At 43.1% G+C, this 22,567-nt stretch overlaps 1 protein-coding gene across 4 annotated transcripts in view; it reads right to left on the bottom strand.

The window, feature by feature from the left end:
• GRHL2 (grainyhead like transcription factor 2) overlaps nucleotides 1-22,567 on the bottom strand; it is a 168,854-nt gene that overhangs the window by 43,722 nt on the left and 102,565 nt on the right. For all 4 annotated transcript variants that reach the window (XM_045454032.1, XM_045454031.1, XM_045454030.1 and 1 more), the window contains exon 8: nucleotides 16,353-16,447. In XM_045454032.1, coding sequence (XP_045309988.1) covers nucleotides 16,353-16,447 — 95 coding nt within the window. The remainder of the gene's footprint in view (nucleotides 1-16,352; nucleotides 16,448-22,567) is intronic.

The raw sequence follows: 22,567 nt of genomic DNA on the forward strand, positions 1-22,567 counted from the left end.
GGACCGCACTCAGACAGGCAGGATGCAATGATAATTGTGGCCTTTGTCAGCTCCAAGTCCCAACTAAGAGAGCTGGGCTGATGGCATGTGTATATTTACAAGGACCGCTTGAGTAGGACAGATCCGCTGGCAATATACTATGATAAATAGACTAAATCCTCCCTGGTGGAGCTGTAGCGGTCAGCCACCCGGTAGAGAAGGTCTTTAAAGGTCAAATGAGCTACAACACACGAGACTGTACCTGGACACACTTAGACTAGGTCCTTTTAATGGGAGAGATTCTTAGTAAAGGTCCAATGGGCTCTTTTTGATGCATGGCCTCCTGATCCTATACAAACTAAATGACACGAGACTCTGCCTTCTCTGCTACCTTGAGCTGGCAGCTCCCAAAACTATCCTAACAGGGATTTTATAATAGAGTTGGCACCGCTCTCCTCTTGCCTGGCTGCCTGAACCCAATAGTAAAGCACAGTTTCAGTGCCCCACGGTAGCAATCATAGTCTCACTGTGCTGCACTTAAAACCTAAATGGTTGAACTTTAACTGCAGTTGGGGACTGGAGGGGATGGGAAGGGATGGAAGGACATTAACTAAAACCCTGGCTTGAGAACTGATAAGCATTTATTTGTTTCATCTTGCAAACCCAAACACGTCCCAGCTCCACGCACAGCCGGCAAATGTGAAAGCCATTTTCTTGGAAGTTTATCTACAAAGTACTGTTTGCAAATGCATGCTGCAGAAACTTAGGGAAAAGGTATGCTTTCTCCCCACCAAACGTTCATCCAAATGTCAAGCACAGAAAATTCTTTTTCACTCCAGTAGGAGCCCTGATTGTGTAAAGAGCATATAAATGCCATGAACAATTGGGTATGTCACCCAATAATTATGAATATTATATACGTTCATGTAATGCTTTCGAAACCTCAGCTATTAATATTCCTGTAATTCTGACAGTACGTAATTTATTTTTTAGAAAAATAATAATTAAATCAAGTGTATCTAGGCAGATAATAGATAGTATTATAATTTTGTCACTGGTTCAAAAATTGATTCAGATAGAAAGATTGGTTCTAAATATTCCAAGACCTTTCCAGAAACAGAGGCAGTCTCATGACAATTGACATTTCTTAATAAACCCTTTTTTTTTTTACATGTGAATTACAATTTCCAGTTTGTAGTTCCTACAAAAGACAAGTGACTTTGCCCAGAATATAATAACTCTCAGTTGTGCACCAAGCATATAGTAAGATTTATCAAAATAAATACAAATCAATGAGGTTTAGAATTACCACATTAACTTGATTATTAACCCCTAAGATTTTTTCAAGAGCTTGCTTGTAAAATAAATGGGTCTATCTTTGATTTACAAAGCAAGTTGGGATTTTTTTAAATTTTTTTTTAACATTTATTTTTATTTTTGAGACAGAGAGAGACAGAGCATGAAAGGGGGTTGGGTCAGAGAGAGAGGGAAACACAGAATCTGAAACAGGCTCCAGGCTCTGAGCTGTCAGCACAGAGCCCGACGCGGGGCTCCAACCCACGGACCGCGAGATCATGACCTGAGCTGAAGTCGGAGGCCTAACTGACTGAGCCACCCAGGCGCCCCACAAGTTGGGATTTAAAAAATCATAATGTCGATGATTTGATGGAAAACATTTATCTTTTCCTCTTTAAACAATGTATTTTGCATTTTAAGATTCTTCTGATTAAAGATGAAGACAGCTACTTATTTCCTTATTTTGGGACGTGAAGAGCTCTTTTCCAAGAAATTGCAGAAGCATTAGCCTCCAGATTAGAGCGACATAGCGTACAACAAGAAATCAGCATTCTCCCTCTAAAACACAAGCAATATACAAATACATAAGTGTGCTCTTGCCAATCTCCCCACTCTGTTTTCCTCTTGATTCTTAGAATTATTAAAGACCATATGGGTGGTTTTCTTAAATATCAGCATTTTTCGTCCATTTTATATGATGGTATTTGGGTGCAGAGGCAATGCCAAATTAAGACAGAAAGACAGCCTAAAAGTAGACAATATGAACACATAACCTCTCGGTCTTCGGCATTCATTCATTCATTGCCTTCAGGCATTAATTTATCAAATATTTATCATGTATCTTCTGTCTGTGCCTGGTATTATGCTACATGGGGGGATTCAAGAATGATGAGATAAGAGCACCTGGGTGGCTCAGTTGGTTAAGCATCTGACCTCAGTTCAGGTCATGATCTCATGGTTCATGGGTTGGAGCCCCGAGTTAGGCTCTGTGCAGACAGCTTGGAGCCTAAAGCCTGAGCCTGCTTCAGATTCTATGTCTCCCTCTCTCTCTGCCCCTCCCCTGCTCTCACACTGTCTCTCTCTCTCTCTCTCTCTCTCTCAAAAATAAGTAAACATTTTTAAAAAATGAGAGAATTTGTGATTTTCTTGAGAACCTAAGAAATTTAGATTTTCTGACACTTCCATTCATATAGCACTTTTAGGGAATTACTTAAAATCTCATAATATAATTCTTTATTTTCTCCTACAGATACTCTGGGTATGTCTGCATATACATACATGCACATTAGGTTTATTCACAGAGTCTACCATAGTTTTCCATATTCTTTTAGTCCTCAACGTTTTCCATTTCAACAAACCAAGCTTGTTCCCGGTTGACAGCCTTTGCTATTGGTTGTGCCCTCGATCTCCAGTGCTGCCCCACACACTGTCCCGCACATTGCCAGCTCCTTCTCATTCAGATTTCAGTCCAGTGCCAACTCTTCAAATACCTGCCTTGACCACCCCGTCTAGAGTTATCTTCCTCCTCCTCTTCCCACCTCAGCCCAGGACCAGAAGCAAACTCTATAACGCTGCTCCTCTATTTTCTTCATAGTACTTGACATCGTTTGGATTTATCTTATTGTTTTTCTGTTTAGTGCCTAATTGCCTGTCTGCTCCACGGGGTTGCAAGCCCATAAGAGGAGGCCCTTGTCTGCCTCAAGGTCACTCTAATCCTAGTGCCAGTCCCATGATAAATACTCAACAAATATTTGTCTAATGCATTAAGGGAAAATTACCTTTCTAAAAACACATTTCCCTCTTTATCCATACTCTTGCCTTCATTTTAGCCGAACCTCTTAGGAGCCAAGATTGCTTTGAGTAGCTGAAGTCATCAAGATAATACAGCAGAATGAGCTGCTCTGATCAGATTTATCCTCAAAATTTGTTACCTGCTTGCATACCAACAAACATAAAGTGAGCACCAACTATATACTCTGGATGAATATACGTACGTATGTACGTGTGTGTGTGTGTGTGTGTGTGTGTGTGTGTGTGTGTATGCCATGGATGATGCTATTTATGTATGCTATGGGAAATAAGGGAGTGTTCGGTACAGTTCTATCCTCAAGAAAGAAGAGAGACGTTACAGTTTTTGCTATTGTGAAATGTAGATAATTAGATACTAAACTGACTATCCCAGACTATAAGTTCTGTAAGACTTGATGAAAAGGAGAGAAATCGGCAAGTCAGCCCGGGAAGATTTGGTATAGGTGTCATGAGTTGGAAGACAGATGGATGCTGACTCTGAAAAGAGCAACGAGGCAAGCCTTGTGGGAGAGGAGGGTGTGTCGGGGGAAGTTAAGGTGGAGCCCAAAGGAAGGCGCCTGGTGAGGGAAGAGGCCAACCACGATGTGTATGTCACTGTGATCAAGTCATGAACACCTAATGAGGTCAAGTTATGTATTATCGGGGCCAAGACAGACAGAACTCCAGCCGTAGCACTCAACATTCAAGTTACAGAGAGGACAAGGAGAGTGAAGGCTGAGCAAAGGCCACCAGATTCAGACGTAAAGAGGTCCTGTATCCCTTTGAGAGGCCCGACTAATGGAGGGAAGGGCAGGAAGCTAGATCACTGGGTTGAGCCAAGACTTGGAGACAGACAGAAGGCTTCTCAGCTGGGGAGTGTGCTGGGGGAAGGAGGGATGAACAGGAATAGGGGAAGCAGGTAGCAGACAGCACGGCCACGCAGAGGTGTCCTTCCAAGATGGAGGAGGTGTTCCCACATTAAGAGAAGGTGAATGTCAGAGGCTGCAGAAAGGTGGAGTGTGGGGCCTAAGAGCCTCGGAAGCAAGGATTAAATAGGAACGACTCAAAAGTGAAGCTATGTAAGAAAAAAGACAGAGCTTTCTTGGAAACTGGAAGCCAAATGAGGGGAAAACGCAGCGAGGGAAAAAAATGTACAGGAAGTTCAGAGTCAGGTACTTGATGCAAATCCCAGCACTGTGGCCTTGGACTAATTGTTTGCCCTTTCTAAGCCTCACTTGCCTCATTTTTCAACAGGCACAACAATCTCTACCTCAGTAGTGCACCACTTTAAAATGAGATTACGTTTGGGACGCCTGGGTGGCTCAGTTGGCTAAGCATCCAGCTCAATTTCAGCGTTCATCATGATCTCACAGTATGTGACTTCGAGCTCTGAGTCGGGGACTGCACTGTCAGAGCAGGGATTCTCTCTCTCTCTCTCTCTCTCTCTGCCCCTCCCCTGCTCGCTTGCTCCTACTCTCTCTCTCTCTCGCTCTCAAAATAAATAAATAGATGTTTAAAAAAATAAAATGAGATTAGGTCTGAAACTGTACAGTGCTGTGAAAATCTAAGGGAGTTTCCTCATCACCGTGGTCTCTATGGTTGCTCCTTTCTCTGACCCCAAGCCCTTCCTCACCTTGATGGCACAGCCAACAAAGCCACGCCCATTTTGCCCCCCACCCCCAGCTGCTCCCCCTGCAAGGCTACTTCTTTGTGTCCCCTCCAGTCCTCCTTCCTCCCAGTTCAAGCCCTCCTTCCTCCCTCGATTCTTTCTCAAGGCATCTTGAGATGCTATCGCCAAATGATTCAAAGGCAGGTTAATTAGGATTCACATTAATTTGAGCAAAAAGATATTTAATTGAAGTGAACTGATTTTTACAACAGAAAATCACTCTCTGCACAACACTTCTAGAAGGGTGGAGTCACAGGCTTTGACAGGGAGAGAGCAAGAGAGAAATCTCTCAGGCAGGACCTTTACTGCCCTTCACCTGAACACAGCTTGTGAAACAGCATCTCAGGATGAGGGAGAATTTGGACCTTATACCACAGTGGGGTGGCCTGTTTCATAAATAATGAGCTCCCGGTCAGAGGAAGGATGTAAATACAGACTGAAAAGATTCAGTGACTCAACTTTCTGATCATTTGTTGTTATATGAATCCCTTTGGCTCATGTTTAATACTTAAAACTTGCTTTGAGTTTGTAATACTATGGCACAAAATTCAAAAGGCACAAAAGAGTTAACTGAAAACACCCCTCCCCCACCCTGAATAGTTCTCTAAACAATCAACAGTCTCTTGAGGATCTTTCATAATTTCTTGTGTATCCTTCTAGAATTATGCCATGCAATACATATCATTATTCTTTTTTATACAAATGGTACCACAGTAAACATAGTTATGCATCCTGCTTTACTAAATAAATTTTGAAGATAGCCCTTTTCGTTTTTAAAGAACTGTGAAATAAGGAGTAATAATTTCTTTACCATTGGATTGTTTGCAGTCTTTTCATCTTACGAGGATGCAACTTATGTCTTTCAACATGGATTTCGTACACACATGCACATATGAATTTTTCACAGTATATAAGGCCATGTCACTATTTTTATTTTTTTATTTTTTTAAAATTTATTTTTGAGACAGAGAGAGACAAAGCATGAATGGGGGAGGGTCAGAAAGAGGGAGTCACAGAATCTGAAACAGGCTCCAGGCTCTGAGCTGTCAGCACAGAGCCCGACGCGGGGCTCGAACTCACGGACCGCGAGATCATGACCTGAGCCGAAGTCGGCCGCTTAACAGACTGAGCTACCCAGGCGCCCCCCATGTCACTATTTTTAATCTGGCTTTTGTGCTCACAATTTGACTGAAATTGCTTTCTTCGAGGACTCAATAGCAAATTTATAAGCAAGCGTTCTCCTATTTAGTAGGCATCCAGGAGGTCTGGGTAAAATATGCATTACAGGGCCCCATGCCCAGAGTTTCCAATTCAGTAGGTCCGAGGTGAGAGATCCAAGTACTTGCACGTCTAACCCAAGTTGAGGTGGATGACACACACGGAAGGCCAGGCTTTGAGAAACCACGACCTACTGCACTGACTTCACTGGCCAGTTCTTCCTTCTTCCCCGGCTCCATCCCCTGCCCTCTCTGCCTTCTTCTGTAGTCTCCTTCCTGACCACCCCTTTCTTGTCTGGTTCCTCCAACATGCCTCAGTGGGGTGAGTCTGAATCTCATCCTTTCCCATGACTTCTATCCTCCCCTCTTTACAAACAGCTCCTAACAGCTCTCCTGCCCCAAATTCCCTGCTCTTCTTATGCTCTCCACGCCACACCTTGAACATCCTGTTCTTCCACCTGATGTGCTCCTCTTTCCAACTTGCATGTGCTTACATTACAACTGACCCTTACGACACAGCCCGTATGCCAAATCCTCCCCATGTCTTCCCTGATCCCACAGAAGGGTGATCTGTCTACATGCTACAGTATTTAGAAGTGAAGTATAAGTGTGTGTGTGTGTGTGTGTGTGTGTGTGAGAGAGAGAGAGAGAGACAGAGACAGAGAGAGAGACAGAGGGAGAGAGAGACAGAGAGAGAGAGAGAAAAGATAAAAGAAATCTGGCAAAGTATTAACAATGAGTCAATCCCAGTGAAGGGTATGTGGCGATAATTGTATTATTCTTTCAACTTTTCATTTGTAATTTTTTTTATCCCTGAGAGAGACAGACAGAACATGAGCGGGGGAGGGGCAGAGAGAGAGGGAGACACAAAATCCGAAGCAGCCTCCAGGCTCTGAGCTGTCAGCACAGGGCCCGATGTGGGGCCTGAACTCACTAACTGTGAGATCATGACCCGAGCAGAAGTCAGATGTTTAACCGACCTAGCCACCCAGGCACCCCTCTAACTTCTTTAAGGAAAAAGTTGGGGGCATTTTTAAATAAAAAAAGAATTTTCTCCCTTTCCAAACCTTTCCTGGCACTTTACCTCTATTTTCATAAGAATCTTTATCACTCTTCCATTCATATTACATTTATTTACAGCTATGTCTTACTCCTCAGCCTGGCCAAAATGTTCTCTGAGAGCAGACACTTTGCCTGGCTTATCTGTCCGTGAATTTCCACCACCTGGCCTAGTGCATGATATGCAAGAGGCAAGCTGCTTCGAAGGAGTGACCGCCCCTTTGCCAGAAATAATGTCAGATATGTTCCTGCTCGATCCTCCTCAATACAAAACGGCAGTGCTGAAAGAGTACGTGCTTTAGATAGCCCAAGGTGGGAGTTCTGGCTCTGCTCCGCGTTAGCTGTGCAACGTTCATTAAGCTGGCTAACTTCTCTGGGCTTCAAAGTCTTCATTATTTAAATGAAAAGTGTTATCCACTTAAGATATGAATATTGCGTAATATACACAAAGCACCTGGCGGAGTGCCCAGTATGTAGTAATCATTGAATAAATATTAACCTTGGTGCATGTGTGTGCATGAGAGCGCACGCGCGCACACACATACACAACGCACCGCCATCGGTCTATGAAATCCAAATCTGTAATTTAATTCTCGGCACACATACAGTAATTCATGCATGGAAATTACAGAGCCCTGAGCAGAATTCAGTCCAGAAACCATGGATACTCCACATCCTAACAAAAGATCAGGCCATTGATATCTTCAGTGAGATGCCTTCCACAGATTATTCCTTCTATATGCGAATTAACTCTAGCTTTAGAGCTTTTCCTACGAACCATTACCTTATAAAACTGGAACAAAGGCATGGCTTTGTTTAAGTTCAATACCAAAGACTCCAGCAAATGTTTACCTTTCCCTTCTAAAACTTCCTTCACCCACACCACGCCCCAGCAAACACATAAAAATGCCATTTGCCCTGCTTCGCAGTGTGTATCTGGACCTTTCACGACCCCACCCCGGAGCCTCCCCCAAGCCTTTCTTTACCTCTGAGACCACGAAAGATGCCTTATAACGTTCTCTAACCTTCCACAAGATGACTTGTTTAACACTGGGCCCTCCTTAGACAAAAAATTGGGATGTAACTTTTTCTTACTCAGCAATAGCTATCAAGCTCATCTCATCCCAGACTGTCTTATAAGCAGAAAGAGAGCTCCCCAGACTGCTGGCAGGAGGTTGGGGGTTGGGGTAATGAGCCAGGTCATGAGCCCGTGGGGCATCAGGAGTATGGCCATCCTTAGCCAGTACTTTGGCTTCTTTTTTCATCCTGAAAATGGATATTTACATTATCTTGTCTTCTGCCTTGGGATCCAGCACTGGAGTGTGGCAGAGAGAGAACACAGTCCATTTAGAAACATCCCATCAGAAGGTGAGATTTGTCAAGACTACAGAGACCATAATTTTCTAAGTGCTGTGAGGTGGCCCAATAAGAACTGATGAACTATTTTAGACCAAAAAGAAGTATTGGAAAGGAAAGAGAAGGAATGAGAGATATAATACATTTGGGACGATTTAACGGATGCACCATGATTTGGTGAATTTCAAGCCAGTCTTTCAATTAGCATAACCTTATTTCCCACAAAAAAAGACTGGATAATTTGCAGTGTACAAGGCGGTGAGAACACTTACATTTTCGCCAACTTAGTATTTTTACGTAGGCCCTGATCAAAGCACTGGTGTTTCCACCAGCCTGTCTGTTAAGCTACTAACATTGAGATAATGAGGACAGAAAAGCTGTCTTTCCCATCCATTAGCAGCTGATGGAGCAAAAAGCTAAGCTTAGCTTACCGACCACTAGCTGTACCTAGAAAAGACAGCACTGGGAAGAGAAAGGGTTAACCCGTGCATCAAGAAAAGGAAGCACCCTGGAGTACATGGGGACAGAGTTAAGTCACCCTCCACGACAGCTCTCCTCACATCTCACAACGTGAAGGAATTCACGACACAGGCCACATCAAGTGTCCTTAGTCCAAGGCAGCTATAGGGCCATGCTGGGACATTAAACAAACGCCATTTTCTTTTATTTTTTTATTTTGAGAGCGAGAGAGAGGGCACATGTGCGACTGGGGGAGAAGCAGAGGGAGACAGTGAGAGAATCCTAAGCAGGCTCTACACTCAGCACGGAGCCCAATGCAGGGCTCCATCCCACAACCCTGGGATCATGACCTGAGCCGAAACCAAGAGTGAGACGCTCAACCAGTTGAACCACCCAGGCGCCCCTCCATTTTCTATTTTAAGAATGGGTTTACAAATATAGGACACTTTTTGTTCCCAACTTCCATTTTGATTTTCCAGGCCAGCCAGCTGACTCTTATCAGTACATCCATGTTTCTATCCCTCAAACCGGGTCTCAGTTCTCATGTAATATCTCCTTGGGATCAGAGCAAAATCAGATATAAATGCAATAAATAAAAGGTACAAACATTAAGGAAAATAGGGCTCAGAAGAAATATCAGCATGTACCCCCTCACCCTGAATTTCCTTACAATTTAAAAAATTACATGGAAATCTCTTCCATAAATCCAACTCATTGAAAGCATCCAAAGGGACCACAAAGTTAGAGGAACATATCTCTAAAATGAATATTGCTTATGTGTAAATATTTACTTTGAATTGACTAGATCGGTAAATGTGGGCTTTCGTTTATTGGCTTATTCTCAAGTTGCAAACATAAAGCTAAAAACCGTTGTGTGCCTCCTGTAGACTTTATTTTCTCTAATGATAATCATCACTCTTGCCTTGAATTTTTTTTCACGTTGTGCTTCCTGCATGGCATTGCAAAAAAGAGAAAAGAATAGCCTTCACGGTTCATAACAGCATTATACCACTGTTCACAACAGAAACAAAAGCGTAAAAGAAAAGTGTACAAAAATAACGCACATGAATATGAAAATGAAATTCCGGGGGCGCCTGGGTGGCGCAGTCAGTTAAGCATCCGACTTCGGCCAGGTCACGATCTCGCGGTCCGTGAGTTCGAGCCCCGCGTCGGGCTCTGGGCTGATGGCTCAGAGCCTGGAGCCTGTTTCCGATTCTGTGTCTCCCTCTCTCTCTGCCCCTCCCCCGGTCATGCTCTGTCTCTCTCTGTCCCAAAAATAAATAAACGTTGAAAAAAAAAAAAATTTAAAAAAAAAAAAAAAGAAAAAAAAAGAAAATGAAATTCGGGTACCAAGGAAAGCAGCTGGAGAGAAGTGAGGAGTATAAATTACATTACAAAGCATGCACCGATCTTTAATTAATACAGAGTTAGTGATCGTGCAAATGAGATCACTAATGTAAGGCTAATACACACACGCACTCAGCTGAACAGTCCTCATTCCCATATTCATTCTAATCAATAATATGTATAATGTCAATAGAAAATGTACCAGGGCAACCAAAGACGTGGACAGAGAGAGACTGTGTTGGAGCAGCGAACCCATCTTGCTGGTGGGCAGTAAGGAGACAGAGTGACAAAATCATGGTGGCTTGATTGAACTGCTTTACTCAAGGAGATGGGGCCAACCATTTGTTTTCTTTTTCTCTGGAGCTGTACTCCATAAATTGCTTTGAGAAGAAAAATCACAGTATGCTTGGGTGTAAAAAAAAAAAAAAAAAAATGCAGATTTCCCTCTCATGGGATGTTTAACAGCATGGACTCTGGAGGATATATGTTCAAAGTCCACCTTGTCTACTTGTCTAATCTTGCAGTGCCTGCTACGTAGGAGTCGATATTTAGTGGAATCAGAATCTGAGATACACAAGAAAATGATCCGTAACGTCTCACCACCCTTCTGTTCCCTGCCCCACCCTGACCAGGTCTCAGCCCTGCCCACCCCCAATTTCAGCACAAAAGTTTAACAGGGATAAAAACATACGGCTTATCTGTGTCCTTGACCCTTTCTAAAATTGCAACAACTTCCTTTCGGAAAGTTCCTCCCTGAACCCCCAAATGCAGGAAGAACATTCACTGCTGATACGGCAGAGTAGAAGGTAGACTAGCGACCCCCCAGAGCCCCTTCCTGCAACTCAGCACAGAGAAGGGGAGGGACGGGGTAGGCATTGCTCTGGAGGGTGATCCCTGCTTCTGCACACAGGCACAGGTGACAGGCAGCCAAGAGTAACCCAGGAGTGACAGAATTTCCTATTATTGAATTATAATAAATTCTTTTAAAAATCAGGGACGGGAGACAGAGTAGTAGTGGGTTTATCTAACTGCTTGGTTATTTAGCAGTGCTGGTAGTTAAGGGAGGAGGAACATTTTTACTGGATCAAGATCATTCCAAAAGGCTTGGATGCAGAGGGATTAAAAAAGGCTTCATGGAAAGAAGCCTCCTTCGTCTTAGCTTATACGCCACAGAAAGAATGAAGCATAGAAATGGGGGAGACAGTGCTATGGTGTTCCGGTAGAAAATACACAGAAAGGAAACTTGTTCCTCAGAGCACCAAGCAGCATCTTAATGCTCGTAATTCTCTGTGGTCACATGAGAGGCGTTTGTAGCACATCGCGGTTTCTTGAAATCACTGTGAACAGAGAAAACGGCACCGGACAAAAACAAGGGGCCCGGTTTCAAGAATCTCTTTAGAAATCTGGGAGAAAGGGGAGTCTGTAATTAGGGTTTGCTGCCCTTCGGCTCTGGGGGTGATGTCATCGCCTGAAGAAAGGCAGTGCTCGGTGCCAGGAATCTGAGCTCACCGCTCTTCGATAATTCAATAGGGTCTTGCCTGGGAATTCCTCATCTTGGGGATTAGCGAGCAACAGATCTACTTTGTAGGTACCAGCGTTTGGCTAAGGGAAAAAAAGAAAAAGTGAAAGGACCTTGGAAACGGGAGTCACGTGAAAGAATGCAGCACTGTGACCTTCCCAACAGAATCGCATGGACTGGACCTTAATTCTCTGTCACCTCTTCCTGCCATTTGCCAGCTGAGGAAACCGCAGCTCGGGAGGGGCAATTCACAAAGCCAGCCGTTCCGGGGCCGGGACGAGTGTCTGACTGCCCGAACTCCGGTGCTGGCACCCTGTGCTCAGACCCCCATCAATCTCCAGTCTGTGACAGCATGGACACTCAGGACCTCACCCACCCAGATATCACCGAGTCATTCCCAGGGACCCAGGGACCTAGGGACACCAGTTCGTGTTACATGAGCTTCCAGACCGCACAGACCCTGAGGGGAAAAGAATGTCCCGTTGCAGACTGTTTCTGCTGCCTGTGTCACTGCGCAGAGGGACGCTGTGGCACAACCAGCAAAACCGGTTCTGGGTAGAAGAACTCTGACAGTTCTGCCAGAACCGTGCTGCAACTGAGACCGAAAATCTGCAGCTAATCCCCAGGCCTCATTCTAACTAATAGTTTTAACACCTTCCCTGGCCCAACTTTTTCCTATCGTTAGATTAAACGATTAGAGTTTCACATCCTTGCCATTCTTCTATTTGTCCTAAAGGAGAAGTAGAAATGCAAGGTAGGACAGCAACAAAAGAAAAGAGTAGGAACTGTGCTTTCGAAAAACGCATAAACTTTTATCATCGAGTCTTGATTACGCATATGTGCTAAGACTACCAAATACCAGGCCGTTATTTTTTTTTAATGAACACCCCGAACCTTAAACGTCCAAATAAAAGCTCTTCTTTAACATAGTTATCGTAGGAAGACATATGGTTTTCTCAAATGATGCTGCTGTGACTCAAAGTATGTTTCTAATGTCTCTTCTGACATTGCTGTCTTTAAAGCTGGTCTTTCACAAAGGAAATCGCATTTTTAACCATGAAGTGGTATTATCAAATGTGTCGATACGTATTCAGACTTGGACCCAGGCGATTTCTGATGTTTTTCTTTTATTAAAAAAATTTTTTTTAATGTTTATTTATTTTTTGGGGGGGGAGGAGGGGCAGAGAGAGAGGGAGACACAGAACCCGAAGCAGGCTCCAGGCTCCGAGCTGTCGGCACAGAGCCTGACGCGGGGCTCAAACTCACGAACCGTGAGATCATGACCTGAGCTGAAGTAGGGACAGTTAACAGACTGAGCCCCCCCATCGCCAGGCGCCCCGATTTCTGATATTTTTCTTTAAACATATTCAAAGATCAAGATTTACCACCACTGTGGGCATTCAAAAGGTCACAGCAACACTCTTGAACAGAGCTAACACAAGGCGACCTCTGGCCGGCTGCCAAAGCCTGGCCAAGGCACCCGGGAATGCTGGCAACCTCCACTGTCTCACTACCTTCCCCAACACTGAAAGCCAGTGAAGATGTAAACTGCATATTCAGTAGTTTGAGAGGGTGTGGTTGAGGCATTAAGAACTCACATGTCCCCAACGACCAGGCAGGGAAAGTTCCAGAATGGAAAAGGCTAGAGAAAAGGATGTTACTAAAAAGAACAGCCAGTATCTCCTAAGAGCCACTCGTGGCCTTGTAAATGCTTAGACTCATGGGTGCCAGAACCTTTCATTATCCAAAAGAATCCAGAAGTCTAGATTTAAAAAAATAATAATTATAATCTCCTGGTTATGAAATGTGGGCAAATTTTTTTTTTAATTTGAAATAGGAGTACATAAACGCATGAGATACAACACAACATATAATTCTGTGGCCCACATAAAGGCTGGAGGTCATAATTTTGTGTCCTCTGGCCACATAAACCAAAATAATGTAGGACACTGAATGGGGCCCCGGCCTCATAACCTACAAAAAATTTCTCTGTGGATGTTACAAATAGGAACCTGAAGGCAAGGTCAATGGCTCCTGAGAAGTCCACATCATGAAAATCACAAACAATTCTGCTGTGGGAAGGATGTTTTTACTTCTTGCTTTATGGAAACCATTTTCTCAACAGTCATACAACTTTGCTTTTTGTTTTTTGTTTTGCAATCTGCTTATTATAAAATCAGTAATATTTTAAAGAATGAAGTAAATTTAACTTTTACGGTTTTTCTTTGAAAATTCTGCCAGTAGTTTGGGGGAAATTATTATTTTTTTTTTATTACTTATTTGATCAACCCAGACTGCATACAATGGCAACAACCAAGTTATAGTCACTAAAATATATATATATTAAACATTTTGCCACAGTAAGCAATATGAAATATCCTCCACTGCCCTTTGTCAAGGTCTATGTGAGCTTAAACTTGTCAGCCCGTAACAACACACATGCACAACCACACACATTTCAAGAAGAAAAGTGAGCTCCTACCTATGGGAAATGAGTGATATCATCTGCACTAGGCTAAAAGAAAGGTCAGTTCAACCCCAAATTACCTACCTTGCTAGTTCACTGCAGAGCCTCCATCATTTAAGCCATCACCTCTGATTAGGCATGTTCTTCAAAAGGTCCCTACTGACACATTCACCCACTAGCACTCATTATCACAGACCGCCTGATAATGAAAACTGGGGCTATGATCACAAGTCACATTTATAGCTTGCTTTACGCTGACAAGGCACTTTCTTTCTTTCTTTTTTTAATGTTTATTTATTTATTGAGAGAGAGAGAGAGAGAGAGAGAGAGAGAGAGAGACTGTGTGTGTGTGTGTGTGTGTGCGCGTGAGCAGGAGAGGGGCAGAGAGAGAGGGAGAGAGAGAATCCCAAGCAGGCTCTGTGATGTCAGCGCAGACCCCAGAGCAGGGCTCAATCTCACGAACCTTGAGATCATGACCGGAGCCGCAAACAAGAGTCTCGAGAGTCAGACACTTAACGGACTGAGCCACCCAGGCGCCCCTGACAAGACACTGTCACTGATAGGATCCCACTGTCTTCCTGATCCCTGTGCGCCCTATATAGTTGGCCTGCCTCTCACCCCTCCCACCGTTGTGGGGTTACTGGTTTCCCTGTCACCTCTCCCTGAGCCCTGGATCTTCCCACGTCATAATCCCAGCACAATGTGTGGTACAGCAGAGACCACTGGAAAAGTGCTGTTGTTTGTATGTGGGAGGGAACTGAGGCCCAGGGAGGTCAGATGACTCTCTGAGGACTTCAACCCCCACTCCATGGTGCCATTGCCCAGATGGCCTTCTCATTATCTACCCCAGCAATGTAGCTGCTAAGGGAATGGAGTTTGAACGGGAAGCACAAGATTTGAGCAAGGAACTTTAAATGGAGGCGGAATGAACCGTAGAAGACAAACTTTCCCTACAGTTCTGTGTGGGACCTGACCTCCCATCCATTTGTTGCAAGGCCTACTTCCTCCCCTGGGATGCACTGAGCCACCGGAACATTCTCTAGGCTGTTCTGGCACTCCGTTACCGCTCACCCATTTGGGTCACCTTTCTTGGGCCTAAAGCCAATTTCATTTACATCGCTTCATACCTGAGTGAAATGAGACACTGAGCAATTCATCTTGTACATAACTCATGCCCACAAACTCCCATCCAGCTTCCTTTCTCACCCAGCCTTCCCCCTGCTCGAAGACAATAAAGCATTGAAGGGAACTGTTTACATTGATCTTTTCATTAGTTTGAAGACAGTCTTCTAACACCCTCCTAAATGGTACATAACTGAGGCAGAAAACAAGCTTAGGTTTCATCTGGAACCTTCTCTTAAGTGCAAAATAAGGATCAAGGATCAGAAGCTAAACAACACAGAAAGAAGAGTCAGCATAAGCAGAGTCTGTAGTTTTCATAAAATCAAAGAGACTCATGTCTGGCAGACAGACCTGAGTAGCCATGCGTCTTACTTTTTTTTACCCAAATCAGTGCAGTATGGACATCTACCCTCAGGGCACAACTCACCGGAGATTTTACCATTGCCTTTCCTAACCATGCTGGGACCAGGAAAAAAGACCAAAAGTTGAAGCAGTCAGGATTAAAGACAGGATTCAATGTAACGGTGCCAGCTCTACCACAGGGAATGAAGGTCAGAGACCCCCAGTCGTGCTTTTTGTACCCTTCCCTCAAGCAGGCTCTGTCTGGAAGGAGTCATGGGGCCAGAAGGCCTGCCCAGTCACTTACCGATGGACACATTAGCTCTGAACACTTTCCTGCCTCTGTAGAAGGCAGCAGTCAGGGCTGTTTAGGGGAATCTGCAGTGTAGGTGAACGAGGTTTTCTGGACGAGCCTTGCCAGCATCATGTGCTAAAATAAAGCACAGGGAGCTGGAGGACTGGGGAGGGGCATGCAGCTTGGCCCATCCCACGAGAGGCCACAGAGAAACACACACACTCCCTTTTCTCCTTTATCCTCCAAAAGGCAATTTAACTGCATGTAACTGAATGTGCGTAACTTCTAGAGAAAGATAACAAGCTCATTTCCTTTTTTTAACCCCTGGCTTAACAAATCTTTCCCTACTTATTGAGGCTGTTGTGAAAGAATCATCTGCAGGGAACGGTGACGTTATTTAAAAGGCACGAGAAATGCATCAATGCTACTCTTTCACTCACCTTTGCCTCTTCATTCACGTCCCAGGTGAAGGAAACCGCGTTATATGCAATCTCCTCGATGTTTCCAATCGTATTAAAGCTCTCCTTGTAATCAGCTGTCACGTTAAAAAAGAAAAAGGTTTTAAGAGAGTAAGAGTTACTTGATGACATGTACTTAAATGTCATTTTCCAATGAGGAGATTTAAACTTTGCCTACTCTTCCGGCTACCCCTTAGCAACAGTTAAGGATTTGTGCTCGCACATCTTCTTTTACTAATGTTTTCTCTATGAGAATGTTCTGCTATTAGGAGAGCAAATCTAGGTGAAGCAATGTTCCTAAGAGATTGGCTTATTGGTTTCATTTTTTACCAGGTTTACAAAATTATTAGTGTTTTTCCCTCCTGAATCCCTGGACACCTATCCACTCCCTCACCTCCTCACATTCCTGTAGCTTAGTTGTGCTGGAAGGTGCCAGAGTCATCTGTAGGGACGGTCTGGTAGAACAATATGCTGGTTATCAGCCAGGCAGTGTTGCGGGAACCCAGGGAAGAGATTCCAGGAGAGTGCAAGGAAACTTTTTTTCTTTTTTTTTTTTGCTTCCTTTTGGATTTAGGTGCAGAGAATTGAGTTAATCATTTTCACCTCCCTATTACCACTTGTCCATTTAAGGCCTTCTCTTCGTTTATTTCTTTGTTTATGTGAATATTTATGTATTCATTTTTCTTCCCTATCCTCTCCCACAAACGCAACAGCTATCGACGTGTTTGCTACGTGTGCTTAGAAAATACGTTGGGTTGATTTGCCTGTGTGCATAGCTGTTATTTCCGGAACTTGTGCTGTGTTATGGCTAGACTTGCCAGATCTAGCAGTTATTTGGGATATACTTATCCTGAAGAAGTATCTGTTGTTTGCCAGTAATTCAAACTTAACTGGGCACCCTAATATTTTATCTGGCAGCCTTAGCTAGGAACCTCTTCGGGTCTCTAATCACATTGCTGGTGGCATGCCTATGTCTAACAGCAGCCGTAGAGAATTCTGTGGTAACCATCAGCCACTGTTTACTTATCCGCTCTCCCCAGATATGGACCCTTGAGTGGTCTCCAGCTTTCTGGTACACAGACTACATTGCAACTGATCCCTACTACCCACGCTCTCCACTGTCACCGCCGTACTTGGCATTAAGGCCTGGACATGATGTTCCTGCTTTTTTGTTTGTTTAATTTTTTATGTTTATTTATTTATTTTTGAGAGAGTGAAAGAGAAAGAGAGAGACAGAGAGGGAGGGAGGGGCAGGGAAAGAGGGAAACAATCCCAGGCAGGCCCCACGCTGTCAGCGCAGAGCCTGAAGCTTGATGCGGGGCTGGAACCCACGACCTGTGAGATCGGGACCCAAGCCGAAATCAACAGTCGGACTTTGAACCACCTGATTCACCCAGGTGCCCCAATATTCCTAGTTTTAATCCTCACTATGTCTTGAGTGTTTTAGCTTATGCTTACCATCTGGATTTCCCCCTACTTTTGGCCTACTTTGATTCTGTACTAAATAAACATCGGCCATGTCCTGCCTGGATGGCAACAAGGTCCACGGCCCATCTGCTTTCCTTCGAGGTCTGGATCATTCACAGGATGGTCACCTAATCACAAATGTTCTTTCTCTCAAAGGTCTCATCATGACTCTTCTGAAATGAAAGTCAGATCACGTGCTTTTTCTAATTTTTCTCAGGGCTAAAATTTACACCATGATCTATCATGTCCTTCACAATCGGGACTGGACACCTCTCTGTGCCCTCATACTCCAGGCCCACAATGGGGGCCAGGAGAAGAGGTCTTTTTGTTTATAAAATCTTTCTAGTGGCACCTGGGCGGCTCAAACGTCCGACTTCGGCTCAAGTCATGATCTCGCGGCTTGTGGGTTCGAGCCCCGCGTCAGGCTCTGTGCTGACAGCTCAGAGCCTGGAGCCTGCTTTGGACTCTGTGTCTCCCCCTCTCTCTGTCCCTTCCCTGCTCATGCTCTGTCTCTCTCTCTCTAAGGGGAGACACAGAGTCCAAAGCAGGCTCCAAGCTCTGAGCTGTCAGCACAGAGCCTGACGCGGGGCTCGAACACACAAACCGCGAGATCATGACCTGAGCCGAAGTCGGACGTTTAACTGACTGAGCCACCCAGGCGCCACTAGAAAAAATTTTTTAAATAAATAAATAAAATCTTTATGAATATTTTTCTTGCTGCACTAGGACAGGAGCTGGGTGTTATGACGAATTCCCAGGATGTGTCAAGTGTTCGTTGCCTACAAAATCGGACATGATTCTGACTAAATGGTCATCTCTTCAAGCTGTGTCCTTCTGGGTTGCTGTGTCACTCCGGGGCTGGTGGCTTCTCGAGGCTTTAACAAGCTGTGCTCATGCTGTGACATTTTGAAGTCTGCTTTCCTAAAGTTCACATATCCAGTCATTTTTATCCATTTCCTCCTCACTTATTGTAAAGTCCAAGTTCATGTGATCCTTTATCAAGATTTTCACCACTTGCTTACAGTAATGCAACCCATCGTGCTTGTATGAATCAGGCGGAGAGAAGCAGTAGGTCCTATTTGCTTTTTCTATCCGTGACATAAATAATAATAAAACAAAGTCCGTAATAATAAGTCCATATTAATCCATAATAAAATAAAGTCAGTTTGATTTGGTTTTCTCTTTATTACCAGGACCTGTATTGAGGGTTAGTCACAGAAAAACCTACTTTTTAACATGCCCTCCAAAATGGCCCTCCAGACCCATTCTCTAGAATGTGTTGTGCCAATCTAGATTCCACCAGAATCCTATTTCCCCTTTTTCTCACCCAATTTCTAACTTTTTTTTTTTTTTTTTTTTTTTTTTTGCCAATCCAATGGGTACAAAGTGGTATCCTACTGATGTAACATTTGCATTTCTTCTTCCACTTGTGAGTTCAAGCATCTCTTCACATCCGGGAGAGCTAAACAGGTGTTTGCTTATATAAACTGCCTGTTCGTGGCCTTTGTCCATGTTTCTGTTGGTTCCCCCAGGGAAACTTTAAAGCAAAACTATGTATCTTTGCATTTTTATTATTATTATTATTATTATTATTATTATTATTATTATTATTATTATGAGAGAGAGACCATGTGTGCATGAGTGGGGGAGGGGCAGAAGGAAACGAAGAAAGGATCTCAAGCAGGCTCCACACCCAGTTTGGAGCCTGACTCAGGGCTTGATCTCATGACTAAGAGATCACGATCTGAGCTGAAATCAAGAGCAAGAGGCTTAACCGACTGAGCCACCCAGGTGTCCCTATCTTTACGTTTTAAAAAAAGCATAGACACTTTAATACAAAAGCATTCATCTTAAAGACCACAATCTACTCCACAACCACAAAAACACATCTGTGTAAATATTTCCTGTGTCCTCCCTCAGTCTGTCTCCCTTTCTCCACAATATGTAAATATTTTTATACAGTATTGTAACAATTATTTTTACTTTGCTTTTTTTCCCCCTTAATACTTCTTCAGCATCTTTCCATGTCAATAAATAAACTTGTGGAAAATGCAATTCAGTGTAATTGCAAAATACTATTATACTGAATTTTAAAAATAACTTTGCCAAAACTTTATTTTGCTCTTGTTGGTCATTTAAATGATGTCCAATACTTTGCTACCATAAATAGTACTTCATTTAATTATCTTTATGGCTAAATATTCACATATACTTCATTATTTCAATAAGATATAGTCTCAGAAGTGAAATTAACAAGTCCAAGGCAAATATACTTTTTTATAATTTTTTTTAAGTTTATTTATTTTTGAGAGACAGAGAGAGACAGAGCACAAGCAGGGGAAAGGCAGAGAGAGAGAGGGAGACACAGAATCTGAAGCAGGCTCCAGGCTCCGAGCTGTCAGCACAGAGCCCAACACAGGGCTCGAACTCACAGACTGCGAGATCATGACCTGAGCTGAAGTCGGGCGCTTAACCGACTGAGCCACCCAGGCGCCCTGATTAGCATTTTTTAACAGCTTTAGGTCAACTGTAATGTTTAAAAACCAAAAGTCATATTTAGAAATAAAGACAAACCAAAGCAGTTTGGTCAAACACTTTGACTAAGGATCTTAAATACGAATGCTATACAAATACAATGCTTTCTGCATCCCCTAATCGTGCATAGGGCCTCTGTCAGTTTGTATCATATTCACTTCATCACCAAATAAATATATTGAACAAATATGTACCGTGTGTCCACTATGTACCAGCCAGTGTCCTCACACTGGGGAGACAGCAAGAAACAAGACTAGGTCCCTGATCATGTGGCTTTTATGGTCCAGAAGGGGAGAATATAAATAAGTAGACAAACAAATGAACAACACAATTACATTTAATATGCTTTTTTATGCCAATAACAAAACCCAAAAACACTGGTAAGGCTACTTTTTACTGAGTGGTTACATTACTTTGTTTATTTCCTTCATACCATGTGCCAATATTTTATTTATCTGTTTACTTATTTATTACCAGCATTTCCCATTAGCTATTTGTTCTATGCAGGCAAGGAATTTATCTTAAACGCTGCTGTTTTTTCAGTGCTTAACATCATACAGATAAGACGCACTCCATAAATGTGTTGAACAATGGGGTAAGTGAATGAATGTATCCACAAGCATTCTAAACCAAATATATAACTGAGACTGATCTCACACCTTCCTCTTTAACCTTATGCAATACAAGAAATGTCTGTTTATCTTTAGTCTCTAAGCCGTTCCTACGGATGGTAAAATAGCTCTGCTATCATTTGTGACTAGGAAAGTTTTCTAAGACTAAGCAGCTTATGCACATTGATGTTGGCTTGTCCACATGTTTTTTTGGTCCAATGAATAAAACGCTAATAGCTATATCTCTCATTTCTGAAAACTATGTTACTGTTGTTTGCCTAAGGGTTTATGGCTCATAGTATAGACATAGAAACTCAGCAACCTGTTGGTAAGCCTTTCCTCAAGAAAGCTTCTTAAACCCAAATTTTGCAAATGTTGATAGTTGCAATTAGTAAAAGGCATTGTCAACGAGCTGGCATAAGAAGCTTAGTTTCTTGCCACAACAAATTTCCACAATGTTGGTAATTTGAAACAACAGAAATTTATTCGCTGGAGGCCAGACTACCCAAATCAAGGTGATGGCGGTGTTGGTTCCTTCTGGAGACTCTGAAGGTTGATAGGTTCCATGCTCTCTCCTAGCTTGTGGTGGTTGCTGGCAATCCTTAGTGTCCCTTGACTTATAGACATACCCCTCTAATCTCTGCCTCTGTCTTCACATGGTGTTCTCTTCTGTGTCTCTGTGTCTGTTTCCCTCTTCTCTTACCTTCTAAGGACTTGTCATTGGGTTTAGGGCGCACCCTAATCCAGCATGGTCTCATCTTGAGAACCTTGACTTAATTACATCTGTAAAAACCTTGTTCCCAAATAAGGTCCTATTTATAGATTCTGGGAGTTAGGACATGAACACAGCAGTTTTTGAAGGTCACCATTCAACCTCCTGCACCTGGAATTCCCTTCTATGACAAGAAGTCAGGTGACTTGAGTGCATGGCTTGTTCTTGCATGATAGCCACCATAGCTGAAAAGTAATCAACCCACTCAAAAAAAAAAAAAATTATAAAGCACTTAATTTTGAACATATTACATTTTGAATGGATTTTTTTCTCTAAAAGAAGACAAGGCAAAATAAAAACTACATGTTTGGTACCTGGGTTGCAAATGTCTATAGAATACTAACATCTACTTAGTAAGAATGAGGATATAAATGGGAAAATGGATTAGATGCTTCCAAAAATCAGCATGTTGAAATAAAATTATAATTGGCTGAAACAGATTCCTAAAAAAATTTATGCAAATTTAATCTGAACTAAAATTTTTTTTTAATGTTTATTTATTTTTGACAGAGAGAGAGAGGGAGAGAAACAGAGACAGAGAATGAGTGGGGGAGAGGCAGAGAGACGGAGACAGAATCTGAAGCAGGCTCCAGGCTCCGAGCTGTCAGCACAGAGCCCATCGCGGGGCTCGAACTCACGGACTGTGAGATCATGACCTGAGCCAAAGTTGGATGCTCAACCGACTAAGCCACCCAGGCACCCCCCACCCCTTTTTTAAATCTGAAATTTAAAGGTAGTTCTTACTAATTTTTTTTTTCAAATAGGCTTCACTCCAGCATGGAGCCCAACATGGGGCTTGAACTCATGACCCT

Source organism: Leopardus geoffroyi, chromosome C3 (assembly GCF_018350155.1).
Source record: "Leopardus geoffroyi isolate Oge1 chromosome C3, O.geoffroyi_Oge1_pat1.0, whole genome shotgun sequence".
In the NCBI taxonomy this organism is placed as follows: Eukaryota; Metazoa; Chordata; class Mammalia; order Carnivora; family Felidae; genus Leopardus; species Leopardus geoffroyi.